At 41.7% G+C, this 20,748-nt stretch overlaps 2 protein-coding genes across 2 annotated transcripts; one reads left to right on the plus strand and one right to left on the minus strand.

Annotated features, from left to right (window-relative positions):
• Positions 1 to 5,320: 5,320 nt before the first annotated feature.
• Positions 5,321 to 8,220, plus strand: LOC136879426 (cuticle protein 76-like). Its single transcript, XM_067153237.2, has 2 exons — positions 5,321 to 5,332; positions 7,801 to 8,220. Exons 1-2 carry the CDS (start codon positions 5,321 to 5,323, stop codon positions 8,218 to 8,220), a joined length of 432 nt encoding a protein of 143 aa, XP_067009338.2.
• An 8,984-nt stretch (positions 8,221 to 17,204) lies between these two features.
• Positions 17,205 to 19,813, minus strand: LOC136870142 (cuticle protein 76-like). The gene is made up of 2 exons (XM_067144899.2): positions 19,802 to 19,813; positions 17,205 to 17,624 (listed from the first exon to the last, which is right to left on the minus strand). Exons 1-2 carry the CDS (start codon positions 19,811 to 19,813, stop codon positions 17,205 to 17,207), a joined length of 432 nt encoding a protein of 143 aa, XP_067001000.1.
• Between the last annotated feature and the right edge of the window lie 935 nt (positions 19,814 to 20,748).

The raw sequence follows: 20,748 nt of genomic DNA on the forward strand, positions 1-20,748 counted from the left end.
TGCTTGGTCTTAAACCTACTGGAAGTGGAGTCGAATTCATGTCACATAGTTGTGATGCCAGAATGTACACCGAACGTTTAAGGACACCTGTATATTTCACGAACGTGATTCCCGTCCTTATAATTTTGCGATATTTTACAACGAACTAGTACATATTTAGAGAAAAATTTACTGAAATTGTCATTAAAAGTCACTCTTTGTTTTGAAGATACGCAATTTTTTGTTTATAGTAATTGGAAAAAATTAGCTACTTTTTAATACTTGAGGAGATCTGGACCGTACCATATGGGGATCAGATTGATAAGTTTTGATATGGAGGACCACAGATATATGTAGTACTAGCTGATGTACCCGTGCTTCACTACTGGATTCTCAGAAAGACTGACTTGGTGGTTTTCCTAACTGAATTCAACATAGGTCATTACAGAAACGTCAGTAGGAATGTAGCGATTGAAAGCAATGTTATCATATAAAATACTCGATCAAATGAAAAACCGCACACTTTCTCAATTTCAACGAACAGTACTACGGTGCAGATCTAAGAGTCCAAAGTTCCAGAGCTGGAATAACCAGGTCGCAGACTGCCACGAACACTCCTCTGTCATGATTCCGATAAATATGCACACTACTCATTCCAATCAGTGGCTCAGAGTAGGGATTGTATAGCTCGAATACTATGATCAACCAGTGTGTTACGTACCAGATATATCAGAAAATGTATGAACCAGAGGAATGGCATGCTAAAGAAGAAAATTATTTTACACCCCAGCTACTTCCCACCAATATACAAGCAGGCAGTTTCAGTCGGTACGACCAGGCGAGTTGGCCGTGTGGTTATGGGCGCGCAGCTGTGATCTTGCATCCGGGAGACAGTGGATTCGAACCCCACTGCCGGCAACCCTGAAGATGGTATTCGGGAGATAGTGGGTTCGAGCCCCACTGTCGGGAGCCCTGACAATGGATTTCCGTGGCTTCTCATTTTCACACCAGGCAAATGCCGGGACTGTACTTAAATTAAAGCCACGGCCGCTTCCTTCCACTTCCTAGACTTTTCCTATCCCATCGTCGCCATAAGACATATCTGTGTCGGTGCGACGTTAAGCAAAAAAAAAATGGTGTTCCGTGGTTTCCCATTTTCACCTTAAAGCCTGTACCTTAAAGCCAAGGCCGCTTCCGTCACACCACTATTCATTCCCTATCCCATCGTCGCCATAAGACCTACCTGTGTCGGTGCGACGTCAAAAGAATTAAAAAACCTCGGTACGCTGCAGTAATCCTATCTATCGGGGATGAGAGGAAACAGAAGACAAAAAGCACATCACAACAAACAATGGTCAATGTAATGTTATTGTTGATAAAGTTTATGAGCTTTCTATATTGCAGGCCTTCGCATTAGTTTTCTTTCGACTCTGTGATATTAGGGTGTCTTACAAAATTATTTATATCGTAGACTGTAGTTCCTTATTCTCAGACTTTACATACCGATTTTCACTAAATTCTGTTTACCCATTTTCTCGTGACTCGGCGCTGATATGGACTTAGTAACAAAAATCCAAATTCCTGAATATCTCCGATTATATGCGGTACGGTAACAATGTATAAGACATAAGTGATCGGAAATTTAATAACTTCTTACATAACTACTACTAACTTACGACATAACTAATAACATAAATAACTTATTTGAGAATTACATTTCAGAACTTCCCCTAAACTACCATTTCACTCAGCGTGAAGAAAATAATTTATAGCCTAGATTGCAGTGGTTCATCACCCGACATTACATACCGATTTTCACTAAATTCTCTTCAGCCGTGTTATCGTGATGCCTGTACAATCATACATACATACATACATACATACATACATACATACATACATACATACATACATACATACATACATACATACATAGGTACAGACAGACAGACAGACAGACAGACAGACAGACAGACAGACAGACAGACAGACAGACAGACAGACAGACAGACAGACAGACAGACAGACAGACAGACAGAGGTGGTGGTGATTATTGTTTTAAGAGGAAGTACAACTAGGCAACCATCCTCTATATAACACTAATCAGAGGGAAAAATGGAAGGAATCCGATACTTCGAAAAATGAAGATATCGGCCAAAGGAAGACAAGGGCCACGAAGGGCGTAAAAATGAAAGACTCCCTAGCCCTCGCAAACCTAATAGCGTCGGAGTCGGAAAAGAACAAGAGTTGACGAAGAGAGGTCGGATAGGATAGATGAAGGTGAGGAGCCTGGCACAAGTAAGTGGAAGCAATGCCAGGACTCAGCTTAGGGCCTCGTGGACGCCAGCCCACGCTCCAAAGTTCAGAGCCCCTGAGGCCCCTTTTAGTCGCCTCTTACGACAGGCAGGGGATACCGTGGGTGTTATTCTACCGCCCCCACCCACAGGGGGCAGGCAGACAAACAGACAGACAGACAGACAGACATTACGGAAAAATAAAAAATGCATTTCCTTGTTACTGTGGACATGACAGATACAGAAATACCATTCATTTCAAATTCTGAGCAATGTACAGGCAAAACACTTACTTTATATATAGATTACATTTCAGGCCTTCCCCTAAACAACCATTTCACTCAGTGTGAATAACATTATTGATAGCCTAGTTTATAGCGACCTATTCCCCGACATTGCATACCAATTTTCGTGAAGATACGACCACTAATAAAATAAATATTTGACAATTAAATTTTAGGCCTTCCCCTAAACTACCATTTTTCTCAGCGTGTATAGCCTATATTGTAGCGACTTATTTCCCATCTTTGTCGAGCGATTTTCATTAAGACACGACCACTAATAACATAAATATTTGAGAATTAAATTTCAGGCCTTCCCCTAAACTACCATTTCACTCAGAGTGATTAAAATAATTTATAGCCTAGATTGTAGCGGTTTATCACCCGACTTTACATTCCGATTTTCATTTAATTCTCTTCAGCCGTTTTCTCGTGATGCGTGTACATACATACAGACAGACAGACAGGCAGGCAGACAGACAGAAATTACGGAAAAGTAAAAAATGCATTTTCTTGTTACTGTGGACATGACCGATACAGAAATACCATTCTTTTCAAATTCTGAACAATGTACAGACAAAACTCTTATCTTATATATAATATATAATTGCAATAGAACAACAGAATATATTTCCATTTTTTTAATCCCCCGTTTTATAGCTCGCAATAGAACCACAGAAAGAGGTCATAAAACAAATATTCCTTGACCTTCGCTGGACAGGAGACCTCTCAACTTAACGAGATCGTTTGTGTATTATTTTGTAGTAACGATAAAATATAATTCTTCAAAACAAAAAGTGACTTTTAATGACAATTTCCGCAAATTTTCCTCTAAATATGTACTAGTCCTTTCTTAAAAATCGTATGCCGAGACCAAAAGGGAAGAAAACATGTTCATGAAATCTACAGGTGTCCTTAAACGTTTGGTAGGACCTGTAAGTTCTTTCTTACTGTGGTAGACCTGACTGCCAGGATAATTCCTAGCAATTGAGGTAGCTGAGCACTGATGGGTGGATTTAACAAAATACTATTTCCGACCTTTATTTTAATAATTGGATATGCATTCACACCCCAAAGTCAAATTACTTTATTTGGCACAAAATGTAATCTCCACTTTATTTTTAACTCTGGGCGACATCATTTAATAGCCCGCAAAATCGAACATATGAAAGCCAAAGGCACGAAATACTTTAATTTATTGTGCTGAAATATGGATACGTTTGTTGCGAAAGTTGTAATGGTAACCAGTTTAAACACAAAATCCTGAAACATCTTCACAGATTAGAGGTAAACTCACTGGAAGAACAATTCTTTGAAATGAAATGGCGTATGACCTTTAGTGCCGGGAGTGTCCGAGGACATGTTCGGCTCGCCAGGTGCAGGTCTTTTGATTTGACTCCCGTAGGCGACCTGCGCATCATGATGAGGATGAAATGATGATGAAGACACATACACCCAGCCCCCGTGACAGCGAAATTAACCAGTGATGGATAAAATTCCCAACCCTGCCGGGAATCGAACCCGGGACCCCTGTGACCAAAGGTCAGCACGCTAGAGGCTAGAGTAATTAGTTACCACGTCCGGAGGCCCGGATTCGATTTCCGGCTCTGCCACGAAATTTGAAAAGTGGTAGGAGAGCCGGAGGCTCAGGAGTTCAAATGAGCAGAGTGGGGTTCGATTCCCACCTCGGCCATCCGCGAAGCGGTCCTCCGCGGCTTCCCACCTCTCCTTCAGGCAAATGCCGGGATGGCACTCAATTCAAGGCCACGGCTGCACCCTTCCTATCTATCCCTTCCGATCTTCCATTCCCCGCCCCCACCCCCTCCCCGCTACAAGGCCCTGGTTAGCACAGCAGGCGAAGCTGCCTAGGCGGGACACCGGTCCTCCTCCCCAGTTGTATACCCAACTAAAAATCCCACGCTGAGAGCGAGGGAAATCCAAGCCTGGACGGTAAACGGATTAGTGGCGGTGGTTTAGTTGATGCTTCTGTATGGGTTCAGAATCATCCATATATACTATAGAGTAGGTACTTTCCATATGTTAGTCTGGTGAATCTCCTGGATTTGAACGTATACAGAGATTATTACTAAGGACGTCCGACTCGTTGGCTGCATGGACAGCGAACTGGCCTTCGGTTCAGGGCGTCCCGGGTTCGATTCCCGGCCGGGTTGGAGATTTTAACCTTCATTGGTTAATTCCAATATCCCGGGGGCTGGGTGTTTGTGCTGTCCCCAACATCCCTGCAACTCACACACCACACATAACACTATCCTCCACCACGCAGTTAGCTACACATGGCAGATGCCGCCCAGCCTCATCGGAGGGTCTGCCTTACAAGGGCTGCACTCGGCTAGAAATAGCCACACGAAATTATTATCACTAAGGACAGCATATTTAATATATTCTACATGTTCTTGTTGACGTAATATAATTAAAATACTGTGTGACCATAAAACATTGATATAATCAAGGGTGTGAAAAGGACAAAACATCTGTATGGTGTACTGATGATGATGCTTGTTGTTAAAAATAATTTTCTAAGAATGTGCATGAATACGAGAATTTCTCAATGTTAAGTTAAATATATTTAAATTACACGATAAATAACCTTGAACCAGTTTAGTGTTGGTGTGGCTGTAGTTGAATCCGGTCAAGAACTGGCCTGGGTTAACTAACGCACTGGGCGGTGGTATATAAGCTCGACTACCGTCTGCACCAAATCAGACTTCTGTGAGTACTCCGTCGACACACACACCTCCCACAACAATGGCTTTCAAGGTACAGTAGTGCTAAACGAGCAGTTTCTCACTTCATTACATCATTAAGTTCATATTTCGATAGTTATGTCTAGTGGATTCCAGGAGACATGCAAACAAGTTTTGCAGGCTTTCTTGCGATTTCGCCATTCAAAACAAGTCAGACATTAGGAGTTATTCTGTTTTTGGTGCATAAATTTAAGTATAGAGATATCAGACCTCTATACATGTTTCATCTGGGTGAGTGGCTCAGATGGAATAGCGCCGGCTTTTTGAGCTCAAGTTGGTGTGGTCGTCTCGGTCCAGTCTAGCGATATTTGAAGGCGTTGAAATACATCAGCCTCGTGTCAGTTAATTTACCGGCGGTAAAATATTCCAGCATATCTAGGTCTCCGTACATTATATACATTAAATTATATAGAACATTTGGATGAAATATTTGTACGTGTATTCCTGGTGTCAGTATTAGCATGTGTATGGTTAATATCACAACTACCGCTATATGCTCACATTCTATCGTCAAAGTTGCGAAATCGAATCCGACGTAGTCATTTGATGTTTTAGAGTGTGTAAATGCGATTAACTTGTGTCATTAAATTCACTAGGACGTCTGGTATTTCAACGTCTCCTTATTTCTATACCAATTAATAGTGAACTCTTGGAATGAAATTCAGGAAATTATAGGCGACGGACCCTATAACACAGCTCAACCTAAATGACTGTTACGTGGCGCATTTCACAGCGCAGCAGGACGTGACCTAGTGGGCAAAGTGCCTGATTCTTACACTTCTAGTTTTGAATACAAGTAATTAAACATTATTAAACATTTAAAATGAGTGTTATTTATATGACATAAATTAGTTTGGGATGTGCAAGCCTAGGTGGAAATCCGTACTCCGTTTTCACGGCATGACATAGGTTCGATTCCCCATCAATAAGTCGAAGAATTTAGAAAAGAAAATTGCACTTCTGGATAGATACGTGGCGCTGAGGTTTACTAAGCCTACACAAAATATGTGTAACCAGATTAATTTCTGAGGGCAAATGCGGCCGGGGTTACGATTAGTGCAGACTTTTACTTTCAACTCCTCCAAGATCCTTCATGACTTGTACGGAGATGACTTTGACGAGTGAAAATAATTACATCGTACAATTCATTCAACTTGTTTTTGAGTTAATTTCTCCAGATGGATATAATTTCCTGTGAAAACGTTTTGATTATATTTCACACAAAAAATATACAAGGACATCCCAGTCACCCAAATGGACTGCAATTTTTTTAATGTGACTAACATGAGTTCCATTTAAGTAACATTACTGGAAAGAAACAATCCATGATGTTTCCAGGTACACGCCGCAACACAAATTAAGGAATAGAATGGAAAAATAAAGAGCGTTTCTGAGCACGAGCTGTTCAAGAGATCTAGATTTAAGTGTCAGAATGTTTAAATTTAACATGTAAGGTAAAACAACATAATTGTAAATAAGAATGATTTTGATTTCGTCATCAGGGAACGTAACATAGGTAAAATACCTTGTATTTGTTGTATTTCTTGATTCCTTCCTGAGAAAAGTTGTATCTTAACATACACTCTGAATATTAAAGAAAATGTGTTTCTTAGGATTGTAAAACACCTTTTTGAAATTTTTATTTATTTATTTATTTATTTATTTATTTATTTATTTATTTATTTATTTATGGCATTAAAAAAAAACTCTTATATATGCATAGAAATACAAAGAAATATGGCATAGAAATACACAGAGCATGTATGGAGAGATATGTGTTACAATAAACACGTGGACAAGATTATTGTGCTTGAGATTCGAAGTCCTTTTCATAAACTGACATCTGGCGTGTAAGTTAAAAGAAGACTATATCCCAACATCCTTCAGGACAGTGGTTGTGGTGTTGGTGTTTCTTAAGGTGAAACAATTGGATTATAAGTCAGTCATCTTCATAAGTCCCGTCACAGGAGAGAGTTCCGAAACTCCGAAGAATGAATGAAACGGAGAAACGAAGAAATAGATATTGAAAAGGAGTAAAATGAACACTCCATACGTGTTCAACTGTAGAGAGAGAGTGTGTTCCGTCCAAGTGGTCACGTCTGCAAGATCGAATGGGAGCCTTTCGTTGATAATCAAGAGGATTTAGGCTGGAATTTTGAGGAAGGCGTCACGAGGCTATTCCAGCTTTCACAATGGGTTTTACATTTCTTTCAGAACCAGGAATCGAACTGGTACGAACCCCAATATCACGAAGCCAACTTCAAAGAAATAGCATAAGCAAAATAATTTCGTTGATGTTTATAATATAGAATAGAAGTACAATAATTTACCTAGAATTTAGTCTACATTGATTACGAAAAAATGAATTACTAGTGAAGTAAGCTAAAATCTAGAGACAACGGGACAATATTTAATTCGTAACTAACTTTTCAACAAATGCCTGTATCCGCATAAATAATTAATATTATTTCTCTTCCGCAGTACATCATCCTCGCCGCTCTGGTGGCTGTTGCCAACGCTGGCTACCTGGGAGGATACGCTGCTCCCGCCTACGGCTACGCCGCCCCCGCTCTGGCCACCCCCGCCATCACTTCCCAGCAGTCCAACATCCTGAGGACTCCTGGTAACCTGGGACAGGTCTCCACCTACTCCAAGACCATCAACACTCCTTACTCCAGCGTCAGCAAGTCTGACGTCCGTGTGAGCAACGACGCTCTCGCCTACGGTGCTGTCGCCGCTCCCGCCTACGGATACGCCGCCCCCGCCCTGGCTGCCCGCGCCTACGCTCCCGCTCTGGCCGCCCCCGCTGTTGCCCACGGTGGTCTCCTCGGCGTCGCTTACTCTGCCGCCCCCGCCGTCGCTCACGTCAGCTATGGAGGTCTCGTCAGCTACGCTTACTAATTTACGTAATCTTTACCTTATTCTCCTCTATTTCTACTTCCTATTTTCTTGTAAATTCTCTCCTACATCTTCGTTCCTCCCTGTTTCTAATGCAATTATTTATTGAAAAATAAATCATTTGTTGAAATTAATTGCTATTGTTTTATTAAAGTATATGGTCAGGCTCCTATGCTTAATCATTATAGTAGGTGCCTTCAGTGCAGTGAGTGTGGGATTCAATTCCCGGCCGGAGCTTGGACTTTAAGTGCACACGACTAATTGCTCTGATTCGAGGAGTGGCTATTTATCTCAATACATTTTTCTTCATTTCACCACACCACACCATACCACACTACACCAGACAGAAACACACGAGAGTTCAACACATCCCTCTACAGAGGAATGGCAACAAGAAGGCTGTCTGGCTGAAGAACTGGGCCAAGACCACATTTGCGACACAGATTGCTACCGCATCCCACTAAAGTATGAGAAAAGTGACAGAAGACGAGACAATCTGCCATAGCGTGTAAGTTAGATAGTATACGCGCATTCTCCTGGAGTTTAAATGGGAAACAATAGTTAACCATGCAAAGTGTATGAGCAAAATACTGTCTGAAGGGGTTCCTCTATAACCCGTCTCCTGATTTGAATATCAAAGTACTGACTAGCCTAAGTCTTCAATAAGGCAATACTTGAATTAAATTCTAAGATTTTTTTAAAAAAAGTCACACTCTTACATTTTCTCTATTACACGGAAGAGCATACACCCATGACATACTTTTTTGGCTTAGACGAGAGTGCGAGCACAGATTCTTTGGTTGTGCCCCTCTTAGACGCCTCTTACGACATACAGTGGATGAAGATAATGCATCCTTTGACCCCACCCACAGGGGAAATGAAGAGTTTCGATAAATTGAAAGAAAAATTAGTGTATCAAGAAAATAATGGAAATGTTCATGAATTTTCAGCAAATGAAATACATTCCAGACCTCCTAAATATATTATTATTATTATTATTATTATTATTATTATTATTATTATTATTATTATTATTATTATTATTATTATCGTGATGTTTGTTGTTATTGTTTTGTTTTGTTTTTTGTTACTGATATTTTCGCGGAGCAGGGAGGTAAATAAGCGTGAGAAGTGACTGGCTGGACAAAGCACGAACCAAAGTGTAGATTTCGTCAACAATCACTGCTGATAATGTTTTTCTTTTCTTATTACTTGGGTTATTTGACAACATAAATAAAAGTTTTAACAAGTGGGATATATAACAACGGGAACTTCGATCTCAGAAAATTGGAATATGGAGTAAGAGCCCCTTTTCCCACAAGTCTTACGGGAGATTAGAACAAGGGGTCTTCAAAGTTCCAATGTTAGAAAACGGCAAGCATTTATGATTCCAACCCTGACAACAATTCACATGTTACAATTTACAAGTGCCCTTTATGGACCGGGAATTTACATTAATATCTCTGAGAAAAACACCACTAATTACATACAGCAGAATGCCCCTCCCTCCTTCAAAACAACTTTGACACTTGTTACCATCGAATTAAGGGGAAGCCACGTATAGAAATATGGTTCGAAAGATCCAGAAGTTACAGGTGCCCATACTACAGAGCCAGCAACAATAAGAAAAGTAAATAGTTAACAAGAAAGGCCGAGAAACAAAATATGAAGGCTGAAAGCACTCAATCACTCCTACGTTTAAGACTAAAGAAACACCTAACGGGCCATAGAACGCGATGACGCAGACGATAAGCCGTACTACTTAGTAATCCAGGAAAATAAAATTGTAAGTCCAAAATTAAGATATGTGAATTTAGAAAATAGTAAAACTTAGTTAAACAAAGAAAAAGTAGAAGACGGGAAACGAGGGTACAAACTCGTGCGTCCTCAAGTTTATAAAACTCCCATTAAGGGTGATACTTTGAAGTTCTGAGACTGCCTACAAAAACCTACATTTTAAGTGTAAGGGAAAAGAGAAAGCCATACATTGAAATTAAAGAAAACGCAGATTGACCAAATGGTTAGATGCCAAGGGGGAACGCTGGATTCTTCCCTTTATACACACGTAGATAATGTTCACATAGTTAGATAGAAACTCTGCATTCACCTCGTGATGCCACCTTCTCATGCAAGCCCGCCGCGCCAACATTCCCCCAGCGAGACCACCTCAGTCGCGTCGAATATTCAAGGATACGATGCAGATAGACATCTTAGCTCAAGAAACTCTCAGTATTTATAGGTGGCTGGCTGATAGTTCCAGAATAATTATGTAACGTATTTTCTTTTTTGTGGAATTTAATGTCAGAAGGCAAAATAATGCATAAACAACTGATGAGCGATCTGGTTACTAAACCTCCGAACATAAACATTCTCGATAATTAGTTACAGGATATAACGCAAGATAGCACTAAAAATTTCTGCTAGAGGACTCTAGTCCAAACACTCAGAACTTCTTGGATATAATATAGTTTCACCAGTTCTTAATAAGTAAAACCACTGATTAAGCTTATGAAGAGGTCTAACTAATGGTAATATGCTTATTATATATATATATATATACGTGCGTTTAGCCCCTTAAGGAGCACATGGAACTATTAAATAGCACTGGTATTCTTCATCTTCTTGTTCTTCTTCCCAAAACTTCCTCATCCTTTCACTATGCGCCTGCCGTTATATTATTATATTATTATTATTATTATTATTATTATTATTATTATTATTATTATTATTATTATTATAACCCCTTCTAGGGTACGATTAATCAATTTTGGTTACTTTTCTTTGTATTTAACTTTCTTCGTTTCCAAACTTCCTTCATTTTCTGATAATGTTCTTCCTTTTCCTCTTGAGTCCATATTCTTCCAGTTGTTAATTACTTTCTCTCCTAAAATCCTGCCTTTCGTGTTACTTCTCTGAAACGTGTTCTGTTTCCTATTGTATCTATTTTAATTCCAGCATTTTTCATTTCCTTTTTAATTTCAATGAACCACGCTAGCTTGGATTTATAACTGTTCAATAAGTTGAAGATTTGTTTAGTTAGTCTATTGTTATTCATTCTATAAATGTGTAAAAAAAAACTGGACTCCCCTTTTCCTCATTACAGTTGTCAGTTTTTCGACTTTTAAATATAGCTCTCTGTTTGATCGCAGTCTAAATGCAGCATTGTTGTTTCTTTTAGGTCCCAGTATTTTTCTCAAAATTCTTCTTTCAATTTTTTCTAATTATCATTATTATTATTATTATTATTATTATTATTATTATTATTATTATTATTATTATTATTATTATTAGCCAGCCCTGTGGTGTGGAGCTTGCGTGCCCATTCCAAGAATGGGTTCTTTTTCCGGACATTTCAACGATTTTAATTTTGGACTGAAGAGTAGAACGTTGTTCAGTTGATACCAGATTTTCTCAAACTCTTACTTATTATAGGAAGAAAGCGCATAGTGAGAAGATGACATTTTTTTTGCAAGTTACTTTACGTCGCACCGACACAGATAGGACTTATGGGGACGATGGGACAGGAAGGGGCTAGAGGTGGGAAATAAGTGGCCGTGGCCGTAATTTCCCTGATGTGAAAATGAGAAACCACGGAAAACCATCTTCAGGGCTGCCGACAGTGGGGTTCGAATACTGGATACTGGATACTGGCCGTACATAAGGGACTGCAGCTATCGAGCTCGGTAGAAGATGATTTTACTGACCTAGTATCCGTAGACGAACACTGGTTGTCATGGTTACAATGGTGTCGGAAAACATATCCATGTTAATACGAGGGTTGGGGCATACATCGTTCAAATATGTTCTTCCTCACATTTCCACGGTGCTACCATATAATGGTCATATGTCCTGGAAAGCATGGCACTCACAGTACATGGACACAGGAAGAGATGGCGGTGCGTTGGACCGGTACCACGCACAGTGTAAATGGGGCTGCAGTAGGAAGTCTGGCTCCATACAGTATGGATGTGACGAGACTAGAACACCGTATGTACATCAAACTGACCGTGGAGCGGAATCGCAATGATAAATAATGTTATAGAGAGCTTTGGGAAGCTGTGGGCATTAATGCCCTCACGTACCGAACCTCGTAAGATGCATTTTAACACGGATGTGATATAAGCATTGGCGTGCAACCGTTCAGAAGACCTGTCAGTGTCCGGACTGATGTGTCATGTGCATTAATTACCCAGTGCACGGGCGTGGACAGAAGATGGATACTACTTGTGTTACAAACCTAGACAGTGTCATCCTTCTCCATGACGACGCCAGACCGCATGCAGCAGAGACTGTACAGAGGCAACTTTAGCGATGAGGATGGGAAGTACTGGACACCCGCCATACTCTCAGGACCTATCTCTGTGCGATTTTGACCTCATCCCCAAAGTGAAAAAAACATTGCGTGGCAGATAGTTTGGGACATGAGAGGATATTCTCAACGCTGTATGAAATGGCGTATGGATTTTAGTGCCAGGAGTGTCCGAGGACAAGTTCGGCTCGCCAGATGCAGGTCTTTTGATTTGACTCCCGTAGGCAACCTACGCGGCGTGATGAGGATGAAATGATGATGAAGACGACGCATACACCCAGACCTCGTGTCAGCGAAATTTACCAATTATGGTTTAAATTCCCGACTCTGCCGGGAATCGAACCCGGCTCCCCTGTGACCAAAGGCCAGCACGCTAACCGTTTAGCCATGGAGCCGGACCTTAACGCTGTGAAATAATGAGATTACAAAATGCACACATGGTGAGGCGACTGGTATCCGCATCGTTGGCAACGTGATGTGGACATTCTAGAAGACTACTTTGAGGGTTTACTGTAAAGGTTACTGTACTCTCTGACAACAAACATCACGTCGCACAATGATTTCATGGCTGGCAATTCCCACGCTTTATATCCTTCATCTGGTAAACATACTCGACATTATTTATACGCGGGATGATCAAAAACTAAGGTTACACGGTCGATATTACTGGAGTTCCATCTGTTATAGAGAAATTAGTAGTGTGCGGTAACTCTAATACATACAGTTGGCAACTGTGCAGAGTTTCAGTCACCTACAGCGCTAGTTGTAGGTAAGCACAAGTGGTGACTCGTTTGAAAAACTAGTCTCGTTATTATTTGCTTTAAGTCGCACCGACACAGATAGGTCTCATGGCGACGATGGGATAGGAAAGTGCTAGGAGTGGGAAGGAAGCGGCCGTAGCCTTAATTAAGGTACAGAACCAGCAATTGCCTGGTGTGAAAATTGGAAACCACGGAAAACCATCTTCAGGGCTGCCGACAGTGGGTTTCGAACCCACTATCTCCCGGATGCAAGCTTACAGCCGCAGGCCCCTAACCGCACGGCCAACTGACGAAGAAATCCGCTCGGTTAATCGATTTCTGTGTCCGGCTCTATGGCTAAATGGTTAGCGTGCTGGCCTTTGGTCACATGGGTCCCGGGTTCGATTCCCGGCAATAATGGTTATTGGTTAATTTCGCTGGCACGGGGGCTGGGTGTATGTGTCGTCTTCATCACTATTTCATCCTCATCACGACGCGCAGGTTGCCTACAGGGGTCAAATCGGAAGACCTGCACCTGGCGAGCCGAACTTGTCGTTGGACACTCCCGGCACTAAATTTCATACGCCATTTCATTTTCATTCGATTTCTGTGGGCGAAACATGTAACCGCGGCTGAAATTCATCGGCAGCTGGTAGAAGTTTACGGAGAGACTGTAATGTCTCGTCCACAAGTCGCAGAACGGTGTCGAAAGTTCGTGGCCGGTACAGAAAAGGTCACTGACGACGATCACACTGGCCGACCAAGCACGGCATCAACAGATTTGAACATAGCTCGCGTGGAGAATCTGATTCAGGGCAACAGGAGGATTACGTTACGGCATATGACGGTAGAACTGGGACATCGTGGCTGAACACGCAATGACGGGACTTTTACCAGGAGGGAATATTCAAACTCATCCCACGAAGTGACAAGTGCCTAAAGCGATAAGGAGACTACGTCGAAAAATAACCTAATGTATGTACTATCAGTTGGCTGTATTGGTTGTAAAAAATAAAATGTGCACGTTTCACTGCAGTCTTTGTAACCTTACGTTTCGATCACCCAGTACCTTACGCTCCTCACTCTCATCTGTATATATCCATTTGTCTGGTAGACCATGCATTCATGCAAGAAAAAAAAATGTTTCATGTTGTGAAACGGAAATGAATACAATATTTTCTTATTCCTTGAAAAGTACAGACCGAACTTCAATTCGACTTACATAGAATAACATAATTCACATCTTTTGGTGTTCCTTGAGTTGCTTAGGACAGACATCGTCAATCGAGGCCGAAATGCCTTCGACCGAGCTCGATAGCTGCAGTCGCTTAAGGGTGGCCAGTATCCAGTAGTCGGGAGATAGTAGGTTCGAACCCCACTGTCGGCAGCCCTGAAGATGGTTTTCCGTGGTTTCCCATTTTCACACCAGGCAAAGGACTGTACCTTAATTAAGACCACGGCCGCTTCCTCCCAACTCCTAGACATTTCCTGTCCCATCGTCGCCATGAGACCTATCTGTGTCGGTGCGACGTAAAGCAACTAGAAAAAAAAATGCCTTCGGGGCCAGTTTGCTCCCTGCCCTTGAGGAACGAGAGCAGCTTAGCGAGCAAGCAGAGGAAGAAGCAGGGGAAGCGCATGACGTAATACGCACTGAAGGTCAGTGGCGCAAAGGTAGAGTTCTTTCTGGACAGGTTAAATTGCGACACGATACGCGTGAACTCACGTGAGGTGACAGTAGTGTGTTCCCGCCTTTATCCTCACACCACAAGACGTTCAAGCCTAGTCGGTAAATGTTGCGTTTACTATGGAAGAGAGTTCAGTATAGCGCAGGCCATGAACGCCAACAAGTTTCAAACCTTCTTGGGAAGAAGAGTATTTGATACTTCAAGAAAATAACACACAAAATGTTTAATATGTGGTGAAATATTTAATTACATTGCAATAATTAATCTGCAGCGCCGTTGTTTCTTATGTCGGTGGTGGTGGTGATTATTGTTTTAAGAAGAAGTACAACTAGGCAACCATCCTCTATATAACACTAATCAGAGGGGAAAAGGGAAGGGTTCCGACACTTCGAAAAATGAAGTTATCGGCCAAAGGAAGACAAGGGCCACGAAGGGCGTGAAAATGAAAGACTCCCTAGCCCTCGCAAACCTAATAGCGTCAGGGTCGGAAAAGAACAAGAGTTGATCAAGAGAAGTCGGATAGGATAGATCAAAGTAAGGAGCCTGGCACAAGTAAGTGCAAGCAATGCCAGGACTCAGCTAAGGGCCCCGTGGTCGCCAACCCACGCTCCAAAGTTCAGAGCCCCTGGGGCCTTTCTTATGTCGTGCCAACAAGTATGATAAATATGAAGGCCGAGAAAGGACAGCGTTACTAGAAAAACTTAAAAGTACCACATTTGAGGATGTACGTACATTTCATATTACCCTACTCTACTCTACTTATATTATAAAGTTTCATAACTCCTCAGAAATAATTTATTTGTGTACCGGTGTGTATCTCATTGCTCTTGTTCATATGGTAACATTTCAAGCGGCAAGTACGGTAACTCCACGGTATGCAACCCGTCTGTTCGCTGCTCTCTTGTCACGTGAGTGACTGCCGTTCCGAGCGGAGCAAGTAACACCGGCTCCCTAGAGCAAATACGTGATGACATCTGGCTTAGGACACCGTTTAAAATCAATTTTGTCGAAATACGTAACACAATTTACTATGCGATATTTTTGTTTACATTCACCATTTGTAACCATAACAATTCTTTTTTGAACACACTCATTTTCCTTTCCAATTATCGGGACACTTCATCTCCCTGTGGGTGGGATCAAAGGATGCATTATCTGCGTAAGAGGCGACTAAGCGGGACACAACCAAGGAATTTGTGCTCGCACGCTCGTCTTCTAAGCCATAACAAAAATTCATGGTTCTACGTTCTTTCGTGTAACAGAGAAAATATAAGAGTGTGACATTAAAAAAAAAAAAAATATTTAAAAGAATCTTACCAGGCGAGTTGACCGTGCGACTAGGGTCGCGCAGCTGTGAGCTTGCATCCGGGTGATTTTGGGTTCGAATCCCACTGTCGAAGCTCTGAAGATGGTTTTCCGTGGTTTCCCATTTTCACACCAGGAAAATGCTGGGGCTGTACCTTAATTAAGGCCACGGCCGCTTCCTTCCCACTCCTAGACCTTTCCTATCCCATCGTCACCATAACACCTATTTGTGTCGATGCGACGTAAAGCAAATAGAAAAAATCTTAGAATTTAATTCGAGTATTACCTTATTGAAGACTTAGGCTAGTCAGTACTTTAATATTCAAGTCAGGAGACGGGTTATAGAGGAACCCTCAGACCGTATTTTGCTCATACACTTTAAATGATTGAATGTTGTTTCTCATTTAAACTCCAGGAGAATGCGCGTGAACTATCTAACTTACACGCTATGGCAGATTCTCTCGTCTTCTGCCACTTTTCTCATACTTTAGTGGGATGCGGTAGCGATCTGTGTCGCAAATGTGGTCTTGGCCCAGTTCTTTAGCCAGACAGCCTTCCTGTTGCCATTCCTCTGTAGAGGGATGTGTTGAACTCTCGTGTGCTTCTGTCAGGTGTAGTGTGGTATGGTGTGGTGTGGTGAAATGAAGAAGAATGTATTGAGATAAATAGCCACTCCTCGAACCAGAGCAATTAGTCGTGTGCACTTAAAGTCCAAGCCCCGACCGGGAATTGAATCCCACACTCACTGCACTGAAAGCACCTACTCTGATGATTAAGCACAGGAGCCTGACCATATACTTTAATAAAACAATAGCAATTAATTTCAACAAATAATTTATTTTTCAATAAATAATTGCATTAGAAACAGGGAGGAACGAAGATGTAGGAGAGAATTTACAAGAAAACAGGAAGTAGAAATAGAGGAGAATAAGGTAAAGATTAGGTAAATTAGTAAGCGTAGCTGACGAGACCTCCATAGCTGACGTGAGCGACGGCGGGGGCGGCAGAGTAAGCGACGCCAAGGAGACCACCGTGGGCAACAGCGGGGGCGGCCAGAGCGGGAGCGTAGGCGCGGGCAGCCAGGGCGGGGGCGGCGTATCCGTAGGCGGGAGCGGCGACAGCACCGTAGGCAAGAGCGTCGTTGCTCACACGGACATCAGACTTGCTGACGCTGGAGTAAGGAGTGTTGATGGTCTTGGAGTAGGTGGAGACCTGTCCCAGGTTACCAGGAGTCCTCAGGATGTTGGACTGCTGGGATGTGATGGCGGGGGTGGCCAGAGCGGGGGCGGCGTAGCCGTAGGCGGGAGCAGCGTATCCTCCTAGGTAGCCAGCGTTGGCAACAGCCACCAGAGCGGCGAGGATGATGTACTGAGGAAGAGAAATAATATTCATTATTTATGTGGATACAGACATTTGTTGAAAAGTTAGTTACGAATGAAATATTGTCCCGTGTTCTTTAGATTTTAGCCTACTTCACTAGTAATTCATTAGTTTTTCTTAATCAGTGTAGACTAAATTCTGGGTAAACCATTGTACTTCTATTCTATATTATAAACCTCAACGAAATATATTTTGCTTCTGCTATTTCTTTGTGGTTGGCTTCGTGATATTGGGGTTCGCACCAGTTCGATTCCCGGTTCTGCTAGGAATATGAAATCCTTTGCGAAGCCTGGAAAGAACTCGTGACGCGTTCTTCCAAATTCCAACCTAAATCCCGTTGATACTTATCACTGAAAGTCTCCCTTCTATCTTGCAGATGTTACTACTTGGACGAAAGCCAATCCCCACCCCCACCAATTTCCACGGTTGAAGACTTATTGATCGTGGATGTTATTCCCTTTCAAGATCTTTTCCTTCATTGTAAGGAGATTCGGAACTCTCTCCTGTTAAGTGACTGATGAAGAAGACTGACCTACCGTACAATGCAATTGTTTCCCCTTATGAAACACCACCATCACAGTCCTGAAAGATGTTGGAATACTGATTTCTTTTAATTTACACGCCAGATGAAACGCTTTTCTGTACACTATAAATGTGGACTGTACAGTACAACTCCCCAGCCTGTGATAGCAGAGCTCAGGAACAGATTTTAGACCACCTTATAAAAGACTGCCCATTGAGAAAGTGCCATAGATCGTTAGAAAACCTCATAGATGAGACACTCTTGACTCCAACCTGGCTGCAGTCACCAGATGTCAATTTATAACTTATTGGCAGGGAGTCGAACTCATGTCGTCCCGTGAGAACTGAGTACGGATTATCTCCTCTGCCAGGCCGCCCCAAATTATTTTAACATACATAACAATTATTTTTAAATGTTTAATAATATGCAATTACTTGTAATTAAAACTAGAAGTGTAAGAATGGGGCATTTGGCCCACTGGGTCACGTCCTGTTACGCTATTGAATGCACAACATAGCAGTCATTTAATTTGAGTTGTGATCTAGGACCCGTCGCGTAAAATTCCTTGAATTTCTTCTAAGAGGAGAGTTCATTATTATTATTAGTAGTAGCAGTAAATGATATTACCGAGCTCGGTAGCTGCAGTCGCTTAAGTGCGGCCAGTATCCAGTAATCGGGAGATAGTGGGTTCGAGTCCCACTGTCGGCAGCCTTGAAGATGGTTTTCCGTGGTTTCCCATTTTGACACCAGGCAAATGCTGGGGCTGTACCATAATTAAGGCCACGGCCGCTTCCTTCCAACTCCTAGGCCTTTCCTATCCCATCGTCGCCATAAGACCTATCTGTGTCAGTGCGACTTAAAGCAAATAGCAAAAAATAAAATTAAAAAAATGATATCGAACTAAGGAGACGATGAAGTACCAGATATTTTCCTTTAAAATGTGTTTGTCGACGCCCCAGTGAAGGTAATGACACGAGTCAATCCCATTTACACGCTCTAAAATGTCAAATGACTACTCTGGATTCAGTTTGGCAACTTTGACGATAGAATGGGAGCATGTCGTTAGTCTAGCTATAAAGAATTATGTTATGTAATTAATTTGTTTATATACTTTTAGTTATACTTCATCCAGCGTCTATTATATATGGTATTGACCATACGATAAAGAATACAGAAACACGTACTCGTACTGACACAAAGCAGACACAAACAAATATTTCGTCCAGAATTTCTGTACTATTTAATATTAAAATATATACGGAGGTGCCGGAATGTTTTCCCGCTGGAATTTTTCTACGAGCCTGTAAATCAACTGACAGGAGGCTGATGTATTTCAACGCCTTCAAATATCGCTGCACTGAGCCGAGACCGACCACACCAACTTGAGCTCAAAAGGCCAGCACCATTCCGTCTGAGCCACTCATCCCGATGAAACATGTATACTGGTCTTATGTTCTTATATTTAAATGTATGCACCAACAACAGATTAACTCCTAATATCTAACTTGTTTTGAATGACGTACTCGCAAGAAAGCTTGCAAAACTAGTTTCCATGTCTCCTGGAATCGACTAGACGTAACTATCGAAATATGAAAATAATGATGTAATGAAGTGAGAAACTGCTCGTTTAGCACTACTGTACCTTGAAAGCCATTGTTGTGGGAGGTGTGTGTGTCGACGGAGTACTCACAGAAGTCTGATTTGGTGCAGGCGGTAGTCGAGCTTATATACCACCGCCCAGTGCGTTAGTTAAGCCAGGCCAGTTCTTGACCGGATTCAACTACAGCCACACCGATACTAAACTGGTTCAAGGTTATTCATCGTGTAATGTTAAGATATTTAATTAACATAGAAATTCTCGTATTCATGTACATTCTTAGAAAATTATTTTGAATGAATTGTTATTCCGATGTGTTTACCTCTAATCTTTGAAGATGATCCAGGAGTCTGTGCTTTAAATTGGTTAAATAATATCTTTCCTAACAAATTTTCCCATATTTCCGCAAAAAATTCAAATAACTCACCCCTTTGGCTTTCAAATGTTCTATTTTACGTGCTATTATCTGATGTCGCCCAGATTAAAAAATAAAGTAAGGATTACTTTTGTATCAAAGACACACAACTTAACTATGGGGTGTCAGTGTATATCCAATTAATAAAAGAAGATCGGAAATAGCAATTTGTTATTAACTTAAATTCGCCACCTCTTTTTCTAGCGATTATCCTGGCAGTCAGGTTTACCACGTTCTAGAATCGCAATTATATGAAATAAATTCGAATTCACTTCCAGTAGGTTTAGTGCGACACTAACACTGATAGGTTTGGACCTCCCTCTGCTAAGTGCTAGCTTACGGTACAACCTGGTGTGAAAATGGGAAACCACGGAAAACCGTCATCGGCAGCCCTGAAGATGGTTTTCCGTGGTTTCCCATTTTCACACCAGGCAAATGCTGGGGCTGTACCTTAATTAAGGCCACGGCCGCTTCCTTCCAACTCCTAGGCCTTTCCCATCCCATCGTCGCCATAAGACCTATCTGTGTCGGTGCGACGTAAAGCCCCTAGCAAAAAAAAACCGGTACAACCTCGGAC

Source organism: Anabrus simplex, chromosome 1 (genome assembly GCF_040414725.1).
Source record: "Anabrus simplex isolate iqAnaSimp1 chromosome 1, ASM4041472v1, whole genome shotgun sequence".
NCBI lineage: Eukaryota > Metazoa > Arthropoda > Insecta > Orthoptera > Tettigoniidae > Anabrus > Anabrus simplex.